Source organism: Periplaneta americana, chromosome 7 (genome assembly GCF_040183065.1).
Source record: "Periplaneta americana isolate PAMFEO1 chromosome 7, P.americana_PAMFEO1_priV1, whole genome shotgun sequence".
Taxonomy (NCBI): domain Eukaryota; kingdom Metazoa; phylum Arthropoda; class Insecta; order Blattodea; family Blattidae; genus Periplaneta; species Periplaneta americana.
This window is the reverse complement of record NC_091123.1, coordinates 123,340,859-123,360,246: the sequence shown is the minus strand read 5'-3', so window position 1 is coordinate 123,360,246 and position 19,388 is coordinate 123,340,859. Positions and strand designations below refer to the sequence as shown.

The 19,388-nt window shown below is 35.5% G+C and overlaps 1 protein-coding gene across 1 annotated transcript in view; it reads right to left on the bottom strand.

The window, feature by feature from the left end:
* Positions 1-10,607: 10,607 nt before the first annotated feature.
* LOC138703423 (cytochrome P450 9e2-like) overlaps positions 10,608-19,388 on the bottom strand; it is a 51,186-nt gene continuing 42,405 nt past the window's right edge. Inside the window, exons 8-9 of the mRNA XM_069831269.1 lie at positions 15,267-15,527; positions 10,608-10,918 (exon numbers count right to left, since the gene is read on the bottom strand). Of these exons, the coding sequence (XP_069687370.1) occupies positions 10,746-10,918; positions 15,267-15,527 (434 nt within the window). The 3' untranslated portion in view covers positions 10,608-10,745. The remainder of the gene's footprint in view (positions 10,919-15,266; positions 15,528-19,388) is intronic.

Here is a 19,388-nt window from a genome sequence, read left to right as displayed (position 1 = left end):
AAAATAAACTAATATATATGACTCTATTTATAAGCAATACAAAGCGTTTATATTTGAAGCAATGCTCACAAGGGAGGTTTTTCAGTAGAGCGCGATGGACTTGGCTGAAATTGTTAATGCAGACTAATTTAAGGTTCCTAAAAACGATGGTGAAGGTCTCTCGTTTCGGAATTGCATATTTGTAAAATTATAGCAATTTTTAAAATCTGGATTGTAGGCTATGTCGTTCTTGCGCGCATCTTGCTCATAATCTACTTGCAGAGGTGAGGAAACTACTTTCTTTCAGCCCTGTTAGAAATCTAGAAGTGGAATATGTTCACATTCAGTTGTTTACCATCAGTTCTGCTCTCCTCTTCTACAAGACATGTTAATAAATGCTTGGCAAAAATGTGGCTGATATACAGGAAGAAAAATAAACTCCTTCAAAAATGTACTTCAAACACTGTTGCGTGGGGGAGTTAGTGTCTGTTGTGTCGATGAGTGTGAAGAAGCAGCCATTATAAGATGCCTGTATAGTGAAAAGATGCTGTCCTGAACATTTCTTGGTGAACCCACATTATCATGTGCGAACGTAACAGATGAGTTTACCCATTACACTAGTCAACAAATTTTAACTTTTTGTCTGTCACAAAAATGAAATCAGCTGATTTTTACTAAATCGACTCTGCTGATTACAAAAATGGCAGCGAAAAATCTGTAACACGTAACGTTTTTGTGTGACAGAAGGGGAAGTATTTTGATTAAAAAAAACGTTTTCCCTCATTTCGAAATACGTAATTACAACAGTGAAAATAAATAAATTCCTAAAATGCAAAATTTATACACAAAATACACTGACGTTTCACAGAAAAATAATATCGCTGCATAAATAATAATTACAATAAGAAAAAATGGCCTTATGTCCCTTTTTTACCTTCAAAATAGGCTTTTACTTTATTAATTTAAAACTGGATCAAATGAACTATAATTTGTTAAGGTTTATAAATTAAATAGATTAAAATCTCAAATCAAATAACTTAGGAGACCTGCATTGAAGTAAACAACCATATACAGACTTCAAGCTAGATTTTTTAAAAAAGTATTTAGTTAATTACAGTTATTTTTTTCCTCTTGTAGTCTGAGTCACCTTCTCTGAACAAAAACCAACAGTAGGCCCCCATCATACTAGAATGCCACGTTCCTTGATATCGTTGTTCCATCTGTGTATATCTTGATGGAATCTTGCCCCTTTTTCATCGCTTACAGCTCCTATGTTCTCTGGGAAAAAGTCCAGATGGGAATGTAGAAAATGTATTTTTAATGACATTCGACAACTGAGCTTCTGGTAACTATGCAGGAGTTCTTGTACATGCTGTTGGTAATTGTCAGCTTTATTGTTATCCAAAAACCCACTAACAACACTTCCAAAGGGATTCCAAGTTTCTAGTTCCTCAACACAATTTTTTTTTTTTGAAGCTCTCATCTTTCAAAAGTTTCCTAATTTGAGGGCCAACAAAAATTCCCTCTTTCACTTTAGCCTCACTGAGTTTCGGAAACATATTCCTTACATATGCAAAACCTTCTCCATTTTCATCCATACCTTTAACGAAATTCTTCATTAAACCAAGCTTGATATATAAAGGAGGAAGCAGTACTTTTTCCGGTTTTACTAAAGAGACATACTTGATATTATGTTCTCCTGGGACATAGCTTTCTCTGGGAGGCCAGTTTTTCACTATATAGTGTTTTTCAGTCACTCTAATATCCCACAAACAGAGAAAGCAACAGTATTTTGTGAATCCATCCTGAAGTCCGAGCAATAAGGCGACAATTTTCAAATCTCCGCAGAGTTGCTAGCAGTATGTTTTATATTGGATTGCATCTGACAAATTTGTGTAAGTTTCCTTCATATCTACTGAATACGCCACTGGAACTGATGGTTTAGTGTTTCCATTGTGCAATAGCACTGCTTTTAAACTTATTTTGGAAGAACTATGAATAACCTCCATTCCTCTGGGATGTGCTGAAATCCTAGTTCTTCCATTAAACCGTCTATATTTTACACACATGCACATAGAATGCTTCATTATAAAATACTTCGAAAACCGTTCATGTCTCTTCTGGTACTACCAGGTTCCATTGTTGCAGTCTAGACCCTAAAATCTCAGCTTGTTATTTAGTGAGATTAAGATATGTATCTTTTTAAGTCGTTCAGTTCACATTGTTGAATTAAATGGGGTTCTTTATGATGTTCTGGGCCATAGGACTGATTAGAGGATGTTGATGGTTGAGCCAAGTTATCTGTTTGTTCTATTAAAAGAACCAATTCCTCCAATTGCGAAGGATGATTAGGAACATGAAGTTTTGGTCCATGTAGTATAGGTCTTATTGCAGATGGAACGTTAGGATATTCAATTTTAGATCTTGTTTTCTTGTTAAACAGAAATAACAGTCTTCTGCATGACTTGTCGGTTCACGCCAGATCATTGGAACTGCGAACGACATACTTCGATTCTTCTCTCCATGCATCCATTTTATCAGTTTTGAGTAACATGTTATGCAGTACACATGGGGAGCTCATGATTTGCCCTCATCACACACATTGCATTCAAAATGGCAATAATATGCTTGTTTTAATTTATCTGATAAAGGCCGACGCTGCGATTTTGCCGTAAATTCTCCACATACGTAACAAAAGCTGTCCGGCGAATTTACACACGCACGACGAGATTTTTTTCATTCTGAGAAAGCGTAAATGAACGCGAAGATAAACACTTAAAACCAGCGATACAACTTGTCACAAGCTCAACCAATATTCAACTTATCCTAAAATGCAATCTATTTCACTCTAAAAGCCCACCCTCTCAGAGCTTTCTGTCGGTCTAGCGCCATAAAGCAATAAAGTAATACAGATATAACTTACTGTATATCACCCACTACGCGCCTTATTAATGCAGACTCATGTATTTGAAAGAACCTATCCCTTAAAATACACTTCTAGTATATCCTGAGCAACAATAAGTTATAAAACGTATGAATTTACTGTGTAACCATTTAAATAAAGTCCATAGTTCGATACCCGAGTTCTTTGGTAAATTCATTCTTTTTTTTTTTTTTTTTTTTTTTTTCAAATTTCCAATTTTCCTCTTAAATGGTGCGTGATGGAGCATTTTCAAGTTTAGATCTACTATCAGCACACAAAAATTGATCTAAAATGACCATTTTCATCCTTGTGACAAAAACCTTGTTGACTAGTGTTATTATCCATTTCGTCTTAAATGCAAATGTGAGCACATTCCATTTCTAGATTTCTAACAGAGATGGAGGAAAGTAGTTTCTTCGCCTCTAGTGCTCTCTGCAAGTAGGTTATGAGCAAGCTGCGCGCAAGAACTACATACAATCCAGATTTTGTACATTGCTGTATTTTTCACAAATATGCAATTCCGAAACGAGAGACCTTAACCATCGTCTTCAGAAACCTTAAGGGCTTAGGTACAGCTTACAGCAGTATTTTTTTGGAAATATTCACCATTTTTTCCTCCATTACTTTATCTTGTACAATAATGAAAGTTAGTATGAGTAAAAATATTTATATATATATATATATATATATATATATATATATATATATATTTAATTCAAAAAGGTGACGGTTTACTATGCAGTCATGAAGCATTTCCCTCATAACTCATAAACTTGTTAACTTTTTCATGTTCTCTCTCTTTTATTTTATTGCTGAAACTCATGTTTACAATATCATGCTCTTTCAACAACATTCCTTAAAAATATATGTTTTTTTTTTATTTTGTATTAGAAGAAAATACTGATATTTGACCATTTTTAAAATGAATTTATTTTTTTATCAGACAATCTATCAAAGGTAGACAAGTGATTTTGCATCATATTGTAGATAAGCATAAATACACATAAAAAATTTCATCACAGAATGTTGGATAGTTTTTTAGTTATTTGGGAAACGCTTCATCACTACACAGTGAACTGAATTTTGAAAAAAAAAAAAAAAATGTAAATAACTTGTTTAAATCATAATTTTTTTTTTTCATACAGCAAGACAGTCTTTTACACATACTGATTTTCATTATTGTTAAAGATACAGTAATGGAGGAAAAAATGTTGAATATTTCCAAAATTTTACTGCTTTAAGCTGTACCTAACCTCTTAAATCAGTTTACATGAACACTTTCAGCCCTACTGAAAACCCTCCCTTGTTAGTTACATACAGTATTTAGATTTACTTCTCCTAGTGCATTTAGGCCACGTTAGAAAATAAGTAAATTAATAAATTAAGTTATACACTATCTACCAAAAAGTAATTGGGCACTGTTTTTTGCCCCTTTAGAACCTCGTGATACCACCTCTTGTTGCTACAACAGCAGCCACTCTATCAGGCATGCTCTCCACTAGTTTGAGTAGGATATCCACTGGAATGCGTCGCCATTCCTCTTGCAATATGGCACTCAGTTGGACAATGGAAGTTGGCCGAATTTCCCGAAACCTCAATCGCCGGTCCAATTCGTCTCAAAGGTGCTCAATGGGATTGAGATCAGGACTCTGTGCAGGCCAGTCCAACCGGTGAATATTATTGTCTGCATACCACTGCATAGTAGCCGCCGAAACATGGCATCTAGCACGTAAAATCCTAGGTGCCCAATTACTTTTTGGTAGATAGTGTATTACAGTGAGGGGGATTGTTCGCTAAGAAAACGGCTATACGAGTATACCCAATGATATTTTCTAAACTTCAAATGCTATATAGTTTAACTAAGCCACGTCATGACGCCTTAAGCCTTGGTTTTTCTGTACCGACGCATGCGAGTTGCGACGTGCGAGGCCCGCCTCGCACAAATCCGGACTATACGAGAGACAGTGAGTGGTTTCTATAACTACGAGGTACGTAGACCTCGCAACTCGCAGTTATAGAAACCACTCACTATCTTTCGTGTAGTCCGGGCCTCGCACCTCGCAACTCGCATGCGTCGGTTCAGAAAAACCAAGGCTTTAAGCCTAGGGTTGCGATGTATAAGACAAGTGAAATCGGAATTACTTTTCGGGATTGGTGTTGGTTATAGTTGGGAGGGATACATAATAATAATAATAATAATAATAATAATAATAATAATAATAATAATAATAATAGTCTACGTACAAATATAAAGAAACGAATTTATTTTTTAAATGATTAAGCATATTTTTCTGACTCTATTATACATCCCATCACGCTCTTATATTTTTAAATATTATCATAAAACTCATTACAACTGAAGTTTATCATGCTGTACTGTAAGAACAAGATTGCTATAATCGATTGTACTTTCTAACCTATTACGTTCACCAAACCACTGAGTGTACAATAATTATGAGAGAAAATATCCTCTCTACATTAGCATTATGGCTAGGAATGTTAAATAAAAGCCAACCAATTTCAGTATTTCTGAAAACTGCTCGGAATACGTGCATGAAGAAAAAATGATACCCACATTGCATCTTCTTTATTTTTGTAATTGTCCTCATCTAATTCTTCTGCACATATTGTTTCAAGCATATTTACTGCTCAGATAGTCAAGAATCATTTATCTCATTGTATTGCATTGTATTGTAATATATTTACATTTCATGGTATTCGTACATCGCTTTATAGCGAGAATACGGAATATGTCAAAAAATATTAATAGTATATGACAAAGTCCTACTTATAGTTATAGTCTAGTTTAAATATATATAGAAGAGTTTCACAATATAATCTACTAGTACAGCACAAAGGCTTAGTATCAGTACTTAATACAAGACAGGAATATTCATGGAGCGTTATTGAATGTCATAAATTCACCAATAGAATAGAAGGTGTGAGAAATTAGGTACTTCTTTAATTTGATCCTAAATAATCTTACGTTTTGTGTCTGATTTTTTATATCCAAAGGGAGGCTATTAAAAATATTTACTGCCCGAATAGCACTATAGACTTGCCGATGGTGTATGAAAGTCATTTTTCAAGCGTATTTATGCCATGAATTGTTGAGTTAGTTACAAAGTTTTCAGGATTACATACGAGGAAGTTTATTACAGACATGGACAAATTATTAGACTAAATTAATTATATGTACAATGAAGCTGTATTTATCGGTAGAAATAATGAACAAAAATGTATTTTGCACAGATATAATGAACAGAAAATTGAGTCTTGAGGTAACTAATATTTTGTCAACATTCCCTTATTCTTTATTAACACGTTTATTTTGTCAGGGATGCTGGAAACCAAAGTTTGACATTTTCTTTCAATATCAACATCATTTAGCCAGATATCAGACAGTGCTTAAATGAGTCCATGTTTTGCTGTAAGTTTCTTTTTGTTGACTTTCTTCTTCAGTATAGATCACAGATTTTCAATTTCGTTCATGTCCGGTCTTCTTGCAGGCCATGGGAGAATATCTTCTGCAGTATATAATTAAAACACCAGTAGTACCAACATAGCTAGAAAAAATATACTTAACCTTTGGAAAAATATACCAGAAGATGTAAGCAATCATATTTACAACAAAAGAGAGACTGTTAGTTGATACTGATTTTTGATATGACGAATTATATTATGTTTACAAGAAAAAGTTTTAATCTAATAATCTGTCCACATCTGTAATGCAAAAAATATACTGATAAGTCATGAATATTATTTGTAGTTTTATATGGTCCTACACGATTTCTTAGATTTGGAACCAACTATTATTCTAATTACTTTTTTGTATTAGGAATATACTGTTATTACCTGTAGAATTTCCCCAGAATATTATTCCAAAACTCATTACCAAGTAAAGTATGCAAAATATATTGATTTTAAGGTATTGATAGCAAAACATGCTGAATTTAGTTTGGGGTAATTTCTTTAATATGATTTTTCCAATATAACACATTATCGATTTGTAAGTCAAGAAATTTGGTTGCTGTTACTTCTACTAGGGACCTATTGTTAATATTATTGATGTCCGGTATTTTATAAATTCTACATACTTTTCAGTCTTTTCCCACTGAGGGATCTCGTGAAAAATCATCCACTTAAAACACATTAAATCTTCAAAATATGCCACCTATTTTTCAACATACAGTATGCATAACATGCATTATAAAACTTCGTGGTTTATTTCTTCAAAGACTTTACTTCGCAGTCTGACAAGTTATTTAAAATAATTTTAATCTTAACGTCGTGTTTATCATGACTCATGACTGTTCACACTGATATCTGAAGTCACGGTTTTTATAATTTTCATAGATTTCTGGCGGGACACTTTTCTTGGTACACAAAGTCAGGACAATCCCGACTTCTAGGGACGTATGGCAACTCTACTTAAACCACGATACTACGCCGCGGGATGACAAATTTTACTACATTCTGTTCCAAAACGATTTCTCCGATTTTAGCATATTTGTAGACGACATATTTATATAACTATTGAAGCTACAGCAGCGAAATAAGTACCAATAGATAGGTAATCTCTCCAAGTTTTGTTTGATACCTTACAAGTTCACGATATGTGAACCTCTGTTTACACGGCACACATGTAAGAGATATTCCAATTCCCACCATACTCTGCGCAGCTTGTCAGTCATCTACAGCAGTGATGCTATGCCGTACCTCCTGCAGGTTATTGGCCAAAAAGGAGACGTAAACATCGCCCTTGAAGGGAAGACGACACTGAAATTTGACTAAAATTTACATTTTTTTTTTATTTTTTTTTTTTCGTTTGAAATATTTTTTTTTTAATTTTAGAGCATATATAAAGAATAAAATTCAAGCCCTAACTCAATAGTATGACATTTAATGAAACCATTTTTAAAACTCTATTAGCCCATTTTATTTTCAAATCTCATTTGTAGACAGTGGATGCTCGATGACTTATCGTTGAATGTAGGTGCACATTAACTATATGGTACATTTTTTTCATTCAGACCATTAGCTCAACATGTTTTAAACTTAAACAGACGACGTCAACATGCTACTGTATCTCCGTACAGTCAGAAGGAAAAGAAAAATGAAATACTTAGCACATACCTCGTCATCATTGATGGAATTACTAGCGTTGCAGTAAACGACGATATATTCCCGTAAGTTGTCGAAGTTGAATCGTCTTCGCCTATCGCTTAAACAGTTTTTGTACCGAGAGAATTTCTGAAGAAAGCCTCTAAAATGGGGATCACTCAATTTCTTTACAGGAATATTTGCACTGAGCACATGTTGCACATGTCTTTGCAAAACGTTTCGTTTAGACCCGCACAAATGATGATGATGATGATGATGATGATGATGATGATGATGATGATGTAAATGGTTCCTCAGATTTCATTTGAACGCATTTCCTGTGCGATGTACTGTTGCAATATTTCTCTATAACCTGCGTTCTGTTTTTTTTTTTTTTTTTTTTTTTTCAATTTTACATACATTACAGACGATATTGTCTTCGTTAATACATAAAATGTCATCCCCATACTTCCTAATTGCACTTCGTATCTCTGAGCGACTTGAACGTTTTGCCTTCGACGTTATGAATGGATCAGCACAACACTATTCAACGCGTACTAAATACTTGAGCAGGATAACACAACTGCACACATTGCGTTGCAATATTACTATGAACGGACTGGGGTGCCTTCGTTCTGTACGCTGCTGTACTCTCCTGGTACCCAAAAGACGGACGACGCGGCATGTGCCATATACTCTGATACGAAACAACTTCACTTTTCCGCAAGTTATCCCGCATACACTGTCTGCTCATTTGTTTCAAATTTACCGCATTCTGAATTTGATTTCAATTGGTGATTTTATTTAATTTCTTTCTTCAGTAGTGTAGCGGCCCTATCTCCATTAGTTTTTCGTTGTATTCTGCAGATAGCAGGAGGTGGTAGACTATTATTTCTTGAGTTGTTTATGTTAGACATGCTCGAAAATTGTTTTGATCCAAAGTATAGAAATGTGGTACCGGTAGTTACATCTTGACAGAAATAGTTATTTAGTGTCTGAAATTCCGTCTTTGTTTGTATAGTGGGCCGTCCTTCAGAGGTTTCACCCTCTCAAGGGAAATGATTGGGATTGTATGTATCTTGTAATTCCCGCAGATATGACATGACAGTAGAAGAGTGACTGAATTTTCTCTTAAGGTCAAGGACCTGCGAATAAGTTGCGTTGTTGAATTTCGTGAGGTTATGGGCGTGTTCGATTACATGTTACGAGTACCACCTGTGAACTTTTCTGAGATATCTGTGCAGTCTGTCTTATTCTGGCCCTTCTGGTGTTAACATTAATATGTTTTATATTTTGTGTTTTGTTAAGCTTTGCCAAAACAAGTGAAATCATATTTATTACGAAAATGTATTGGAAATTATTTCACCTTTACCACCGAGGCAAAAGTTATGTTATTTAAAATTGACTGTAAGGGTACATTTTTAAGAATCAGGCAATTTTTGCGACACCTTTCACAGTTGGCCAAAAAACAAAAAAAAAAACAAAAAAAAACTGTTTCATGACTATACTTCGTTCCATAATCTCTGACAGGAAATATAAACATTGCCGGCAGAGGAGGACAGAAGTATAATTGATATTGCACCAATGGCAGAAGTCTCATTCCACGCGTGTATCGAAGTTGGGCGGCCTGAAACGTTCTAATCCCGCCCAACTTCAAGACAAGCGTGGCGTTTACTGTACAAATTTCAAGAGAGGATCCCTGCGAGGGGAATATGGTCCTTGCGGGGTAAGAGGAGAGGGTAAGCAAGTAACTCATCTTCTCCGAAGGAGCAGGTGGATGGGGATGTTGTCATTGGCCGGCTGGGACAAACAAGGCTCAGTCATTGGCCAGCCGACTCCGTATCGAGCATTGGTTGTAAGAGTGGGGGAAAAACTCGAATTCCTTGCTCGGATTTTCTCCTGAAATGCGAACAGTAGAGTAAAACAATTCCTATTATGGTGTCTGACAATCAAGACAATACTCTATTCACAGAGCGAGGTTGTTCAGACGGTAACGTTTGAGATTCGCATGCGGGAGGTTTCGGGTTCAAACCCCATAGTAGGTCAATCTAATAGATTTATCATTAATGGTTTCCCTCAGTCAGAAATACAAGATTGTAAATGTACATACCTGTACAGTTGTTCATTACCGCCTTAATAATCAATATCATAAGGATTAGTCTAAAACAAGAAATCTAAATCAGTTACATAAATAAAAACCATCTTTAGCACACAGCAATAGAAACAGAAACTCAGCAATAGTCACCGACCTATTGATATAGCCAAAGATCCTACACAAGCGATATGATCATATGTTAACAAAAAAATATTTTTGTCGTTACTTAATGACGCCGTCTCGACTGCGAGGTTATCCAGCATCATGATATTCTTTTATTATACTTTGTACATAGAGAAGCCCAAAACTGGAGGTGAGCATAACTTTGCTATACAACCACGCCAAATTGTCGGTTGACGCTCTGATAATGGTAGGTACTACTACATCCAAGACACATGAAGGTACTTCGCTTAAAAATAACAAAAAAACACCTATCTAAGCCCTAGGGGCAGAGCCAATTTCTGCTCTTTCTGTGTTAAGAAGGATTTGATTTCTATAAGGTGAACGTTTTTAGAAGCAAGAAGGCGACATTTATGTAACTGTAGATTTCAGTACAGTTCTTATGAAGTCATATGGTACCTAATAATTTGATTTTATGAGACACTTTCAGAAATATCTGTACATTTTTCTGGTTTGAATTAGTGTTTATTTGTCGGTCCGCTTGACCAATTGCATCCAGAGTCCACCCTTGGAGGAAAGTATGAAGTAGATGGGATCCGGCACAATGGGAACTGGAGTTCGACCGCAAGACCGCAATTCAAAGTTGGACAAAAGGGAAGCAATTCCTGCTTTGGTCATCATCATCGCAAAGCGATATCCTAGAACAAAGCAAAGGAACAGGTCATATTAAACTGATTTCCTAATATACAATAATAATAGCAAATAAAATTTTTTGAGTTATAACTGTGATTCTTATTTTCTATCCGATTTTATGAATCATAAGCCTAAATGTCACAGAACGTAAAGGGAAATGGACGAATTATTGAAAGAATTTGTCAGTGGCTAAATTAGAAAAGGAACATAGTAGTTTAATTAACTAATGGTCAATAACGTAAAAGTGAAGGGAATGCTGACGGCAGAAATGAATAGTGAAGGAAATAACAAACCAACAAAAAAAATTAATGAATAAACGAAAGAATTAAATAATAATGTATAGAATGAAGAAAATATCGAAACAACAAATTAATTAATGAATTAACTAATGAATGAATGAAATAATAATATATAGAATGACGGAAAAAAGAACCATTACATGATTGAGCGAATGAATCATTGAATAAAATTACACTGTATAGACGGAAAGGAGATAGGCCCTAATGAAAAACAAACAAATTAATTAATTAATTACTCTAATAATGCATAGAATGAAGGAAATGTCGAAACAACAAATGAATTAATGAATTAACTAATGAATAAATGAAATGATAATATATAGAATGACGGAAAAAAAGAACCATTACATGATTGAGCGAATGAATCATTGAATAAAATTACACTGTATGGACGGAAAGGAGATAGGCCCTAATGAAAACAAGCAAATTAATTAATTAAGAAATTACTCTAATAATGTATAGAATGAAGGAAATGTCGGAAATGTCGAAACAACAAATGAATTAATGAATTAACTAATGAATAAATGAAATAATAATATATAGAATGACGGAAAAAAGAACCATTACATGATTGAGCGAATGAATCATTGAATAAAATTACACTGTATGGACGGAAAGGAGATAGGCGCTAATGAAAAACAAACAAACAAATTAATTAATTAATTACTCTAATAATGTATAGAATGAAGGAAATGTCGAAACAACAAATGAATTAATGAATTAACTAATGAATAAATGAAATAATAATATATAGAATGACGGAAAAAAGAACCATTACATGATTGAGCGAATGAATCATTGAATAAAATTACACTGTATGGACGGAAAGGAGATAGGCGCTAATGAAAAACAAACAAATTAATTAATTAATTAATTACTCTAATAATGTATAGAATGAAGGAAATGTCGAAACAACAAATGAATTAATGAATTAACTAATGAATAAATGAAATAATAATATATAGAAGGACGGAAAAAAGAACCATTACATGATTGAGCGAATGAATCATTGAATAAAATTACACTGTATGGACGGAAAGGAGATAGGCGCTAATGAAAAACAAACAAATTAATTAATTAATTACTCTAATAATGTATAGAATGAAGGAAATGTCGAAACAACAAATGAATTAATGAATTAACTAATGAATAAATGAAATAATAATATATAGAATGACGGAAAAAAGAACCATTACATGATTGAGCAAATGAATCACTGAATAAAATTACACTGTATGGACGGAAAGGAGATAGGCGCTAATGAAAAACAAACAAACAAATTAATTAATTAATTACTCTAATAATGTATAGAATGAAGGAAATGTCGAAACAACAAATGAATTAATGAATTAACTAATGAATAAATGAAATAATAATATATAGAATGACGGAAAAAAGAACCATTACGTCATGATTCATCGAATGAATCATTGAATAAAATTACACTGTATAGAAGAAAAGGAGATAGGCCCTAATGAAAAACAAACAAATAAATAAATAAATAAATTAATTAATTAATAGGTCAATGAATAAAACAGCGAGAAACTGAGTGAGTTAGTGAGACAATGTAGGAAAGAAGTAAATATTGATCAAAAGAATTAAGAAAACGACGAAAAACGAATTAATTATAGTCTATTATAGTGTATTCCGTATCTCCTGAAACTTACCTGCGTGTGAAGGGAAGGAAAAAGTGAACTGGTAAGCTTCCCTCGCTCGCTATGTTTCAACTTGCAGCTAGCTAACTCACATAAGGTTCTTACTATAAGCTACGTCGCACACATGCATTTGGCATTTGAGATAACGAATGGTCTATAATTAACGATAGAACGAAGGAAATAACAAGTAAAAAAGTGAATAAGGCCGTGTCTCAAAGCTACATTCTCAGCTGAAGTGAAGATTGTTAGCTAAATAGCCGGATGTGACGTCAGAAGTTATGATCCAAAGCTACATAGTGCGTAGCAATCAAGTCCGTAGTAGCTAGTAAACGAAAATGCTTGCTTGATTGATGACTTGTTCACTAAACAAACATGGATACCTCATCAGCAATTGAGGTTATGAAATCTGAAAATGCTTTGAAAGTGAAATAATGTAAATATAATGTAGAATAACACGTTAACTTTGAACACTGACATTGTTAGTATCTTCTGTACAATGTTTTAAACATTATTGTAATATATTAAGCCCTTATCTTTTCCACATAACTCGTAATGAAACTGCATTAGGACACTGCCTTCTTAATTCAGTGCTGCACCGTGATGTCATGGTTTTTAGAACAATTGGGCGGGTTGGCTGCCAAGTGGTGTAAGTCACAAAAATTGAAAAATGGACTAACACCATTTATAGTTACTAGACATTCAGTTCTTTGTATCCTACAAGTAGTGTGCGTCCAAGTTCAGTAGTTCGCTCACAAATAGAGCAGAATATTATTACACTGAACGAAACTGCTGAGCGCCTTGGCAGTGAAATGGTGTACGTCCAAGTACTCCTGCCAGTGTTATCAGCAAACAGATTCTGTGCTGTCGCCGCCTTTGCACATTGTTTACTCTGTTGTGTTCCAAACATTTTTATTATTAGGTAAGTGTTGTTCAAGAATAAAATAACGCAGCCTGTATATGAATCATTCATATTAAGTGAAAGTTGCTCACGACTGTAAATAACATAGTCTGTATGTGAAACATTTATAATGTTAGTTTGTGTTCCAAACTGTGAAATAAACGTGGCCACTGCCGCATTACCCTGATGGAAGATTCGTCACAAAAGCAAAGAAAAATTATATAGGGGACCCCTTGTCACCATTTTTTTTCTTGGCCTAAATTGTAATCTTTGAACTACAGTATTTCAATGACGATGAATAAGTTGATGAAATCATAATATCAGATCCATTTTGTTCTTTTCAATGTTCATTTTTGTTTGTGTTTCTTAACAATAAACAACAGTTCTGCTTTTGAGTACGGTTTCAACTTTTATTCAATCTCATTTCCTTCCCCAATTTATTTTTGTTGTTTTTGTTTTATAATTTTAATTTGTACTCACTAGCTAGCTAGTTAAATAAATTAAATAAATAAAATTAGGGAAACAATATCTTTTCCATGATCATGGTTTTGAAAAGTTCACTTTTGAGGTAGTTAAACCAATTGCAAGATAGATTTATAACTTGTAATTGAAAGTGTGTATGTTCCACTTATTGCCAAGCCATTATTTATTCAAGACATATACAATTCTGAATTTACAGTGAATTGCAAACTTTAAATTTGCTCTCCTGAAAACTTAGAAATTTGGACGTACACCACTTGGCAGCCAACCCGCCCAATTATCTATGAAGAAGGCCATGATTCCAGCATACATGTCCAAAGCTCCCTAGTGTGTAGTTTACAAGTCACCTAGTGCCAGTCACTAGTGTGTAGCGTAGACTTGAGCTTTGAGACACGGCCTAACTAATTGATTGGATGGGTGGGTGGGTGGGTAGATGAATGAATGGGTGAGAGAGAGAGAGTGTGGGTGTGTGGGATGTGTGTGTGCGTGCGTGGAGAAAACAACAAAATGAATGAATTAGTGAATGAATTAATAGATAAATTAATGAATGACTATAGGAAGGAATAAATATTCAGCGAATGAAACAAAATAATTAATTAACGATAAAATGAAGCAAATATCGAAAAAATGAAGAAAACGTCTAAAAAATGTATGCATGAATGGTTGCTTGGTTGGCTGGCTGGTTGGTCACTTGGTCAGTCCGTTGGATGAAAGGAGGATGGAAATAATAAACAACGAATGAAATACATAACGAACAAACAACAAAATTAAAAGAATAACGTACAAATTATAAACTAATCAAAGCTATTATTTGTTTACTACAAAACTTTTATAATAATAATAATAATAATAATAATAATAATAATAATAATAATAATAATGGATATGTCTAAATAACGAAGACACAACATTACCCTCCCTCACGTGCTCTTCCAGCTCTACTCCGAGAGGGGAAACGCGCTCCGACGCCACAGGTTGGTCAGTTGGAAATAATCGTCTTATAGTAGAATCTTACACTCACCCAAGCACATGCGCGGGCCGTCTCCGAAGGGGAAGAAGGTTTGACGGTGCCGAGCCTTTTTGTTCTCCTCCGTGAAGCGCTCGGGGTCAAAGCGCATGGGATCGGGGTAGTGCTGCGGGTCTCGGTGGATGGCATACAGCGGCACAGCCACTGGAGTCCCTGCCTCCAGTTCGAATGACCCGCCCGATGGTGTCTCTAGTCTGAAAGGCTTGACGCATTTCTTAAGGAGAACAACTGCTGGCGGATACATCCTCAAAGACTCTGAAAAGGGAAAACATCATATTATTATTTTGTACAGTGCGATCAATTTTGCTTTCCATCAGAGTGTTTTGCCTATGGACATCGGCGGGCAACTCGTGCTCTCAAACTGTCAACACAACCTCAGTCAGGCAGAACGAACTCTCTTCTATCTGTAGTGTCTTTACGCGATTCTTGTAAGACATAAGTGCTCTCGAGTCTGCAGTAAGCGGCGGCTCGTTATGAGTGAAACAGTATAATCTGATCAGATCGTTTCCCTTTTATTGACGAGTGAGAAAAAAAAGTAATTTTTATTGAGAAGGAAGGTAAAGTAATACAGAGTGTTTCAAAAATACGGGGCATAATTTCAGGTATGTATTTCCCACATGTAGACAATCAAAATAGTTCATTACAACATGTGTCCGGAAATGCTTCATTTCCGAGTTATGGCCTTCACAACATTGAAATTCACCGGAACGTTTTTCTTTCCGCAGGTCGTTGTCATTAAAGAAGATGTTCAAAATGTCCACCTCCTGCTTGAATACAGATCTCACATCGATGTCTCATTGACCTGCGAACACGATCCCAAACTCCAGGAGTATTGCGTATGTCCTCAGAACATGCCACAATTCGAGTCCGAAGGGATTCCAAATCAGGCACCGGAGACGAATAAACCAATGATTTTAAATGGCCCCACAAGTAGAAATCGAGAGGGTTCAGATCAGGTGAGCGTGGAGGCCAAGAAATTGGGCCACCTCTACCTATCTATCGATCAGGAAACCTTCGATCCAAGTACCGGCGAGCCGTACGACTGAAGTGTGCAGGAGCGCCATCGTGCAAGAAGTGAATTGTTGACGATTGATCAGTGGAGCGTCTTCTAAAACATGAGGTATGGTGTTTTCCAGGAAGTTTGTGTACGCCTGCCCCGTAATCTGTTTACAAGTACATGGGGTCCAACTAATCGATCACCAATGATACCGGCCCACATGTTGAGGGAGAACCGCACCTGGTGATGAGATGGAACAGTTGCACGTGGGTTTTCATACGCCCATACATGCTGATTGTGGAAATTTGTTATGCCATCTCGTGTGAACTGTGCTTCATCCGTAAATAATACTAAGGCAGGAAAGTTCGGATTTACACTACACTGCTGCAAGAACCACTGACAGAACCTAACTCGTGCAGGGTAATCTGCTGGTGACAGGGCCTGTACACGTTGCAAATGATAAGGATACAATTGATACTTTTTCAACAGTCTCCAGACAGTCGTATGAGGAACATTGACTTGCAACGCTACCCTTCGTGTGCTGATAGAAGGAGTCATGTTCACAGCCTCCAGAATCTCCTCCTGTACTTCTGGAGTTGTAGATCTTGGTCGTCCCCTTCCCAAACCAGGAGAGTTAAATTTTCCATACTCGCACAGACGGTAATGAAGACGTACAAATGTCTTCCGATCTGGACATTGTCGCTGTGGGAACGTACCTCTCCTGGTACAAACGACGAGCCAGCGCAGCATTGCCGTCCGCCTTACCGTACATGAAGTGTATCTCTGCCAGCTCTTGATTTGAATACATGTCGCACAGTCTAACGCCTACACAACACTGAATGTAACCTTCGCCTTGGAATTAACTGTCAGAGTGCCCTCTTAATGTCTCCTTTGACGGCAACGATCTGCGTAAAGAAAAACGTTCCGGTGAATTTCAATGTTGTGAAGGCCATAACTCGGAAATAAAGCATTTCCGGACACATGTTGTAATGAACTATTTTGATTGTCTACATGTGGGAAATACATACCTGAAATTATGCCCCGTATTTTTTAAACACTCTGTATATACGAGTATTATACTCGTTATATGTTTCTTGCACATAACATTTTAACTATCAGAAGACATTTTACAAATAAGTTATATATGGCGAAAGTTTTGGTAAAGTAATACTGTATGGCCCTGCAAGAGAAAGCTTGAGAAGAGCTAAAGGGAAAAATGGGATATCAACAAGGTGAGACCGATATTACATGTCATCAGCTCGTTGTGCAGGCGAATTACAGAATTGCGCGACATATGGTCGACCAGCTACGAGTATTTGTATATATATTTAAAATCAAGCGGAACATAAACAACTTTTCCACTTTCCTTCACTAGAAACTGTCGTGAAGAGTGATGAAGAAAATCTTATCAAATATAAAGCTCTTCTCCAAGACCTTACAACAGAATTCACTGGTAGGTTTGGAGAGATAGTGACAATGGACAAGACTTCCCTATAATGCTTCCAAATTTGAACCAGATTTTAATGCAAGAAAGAAGTGTCAAACCTCCAAATGTACAGAAAGATTTCAGAAGTAAGTTTATTTCATTTTTATTTGTAATATTATTTGACGCTTAAAACTAAAGAATAATGGTATTTTACAAACAACTTCAAATTAGTGTAACTGAAAATATTGATATTAGGACACATGTGTATATGACATTTTTTGCTCAGAATGCCTTCGGAAAAAGCTCCGTAATTGACGGTAAATCTTCGTGAATCACCCTGTATTTTTAGACTTGTCATGATTGTAGGACTTGTCAGCTTTATGAAACAGGGCCCTGACCGGGAATCGAATCCGGGCGCTAGCACATCAGCCGCAGTCACGGCTTGAACCATACACTACAACAAATGAAAAGGAAAACCGAGAAATGAAGTCAATTGCACTGTTATTTGAAGTAGGCCTACGTTCGAACCTTGTTTTACTCAAACATTAATAAATTGTATTGACATCCACTGAGCAATGAGTTGTTCGTATAGTCACGTACACTGAATTTTTTGTGAATTATTTGAGTTGTTAATGGAAAGCATCCTGCGCTAGGAAGAGTATTGCACTCTAGCAGATGTTGTGATGTACTGACGACCAAGTTGTAAACTTCGAACAATGCCTTTGTTTTAGATGTTAAGTATTGTTGTGTATAAAATAAATCCGAAAATTTCATGTTAATGTTCATGTTTGGGTTTCGTTCTAAACCGGAAGGGGGGGGGGTATACAGTGGATGACATTTTTTTTTTTTTTTTTTTCGTTCTCGTGAACTGGAATTGATAACTACAACAACTAAACACCGCATTTATTTATCATACATTCAGACATTCAGAGATTAAATATATCAGTATCTGCACTAATTTTAGCAAAATTGCAATGTTACAAGATGCCCGTATTAACATTTTAAAATCTGGCATATGTTAAACTATGAAGCAGAAAACAAGACGTAGGCCTAAATATACATTACTAAACAACGGAAAAAAAAAAGTCATTCAGATGTGAAGGTAACTACAACGCGAGTAGTTTGTCTCGTCAGAAGTTTGTTGTTTACGTTAGCACAGCAGGCATACTAGAGGCGCGTCCAGGTAAGAACTGTTTTGAAATCGATGATTCAGAAGGTGCCTGATATTTTGTGTACTTTTCTATAAACCCTGTAAAGCAGCCGTGTCGAGAACCTGACTCACGAGCACATTGTGGCTCGCTGTGCATTTCTCCTGCTTTCTACCTCCCACAACCCCCACCCTCTCACTCACTGGAGTCAAACTCCGTTCCATTTGTATTTGTCTCTGTATCGTCGCAATGTCTCTCTCGAATACATGTACACCTACAAAAACGAAAGTTTCAAGTAGGTTGGAAGGACGCATTTTTTTTTTTCCTGCCAATATGATGAGAATATTAAATGTATTATTTGTTCACAAATATTACGAGGAAAACGGTTGTGTAACATAAAACGGCATTATACTACATGTTACTGATGAAACATTAAAAGGTTAAGTGTTATTATTATTATTATTATTATTATTATTATTATTATTATTATTATTTTTATTATCTCTGTACGTCGATCCTTTTTCAGCAGATGTACGAATAATGCG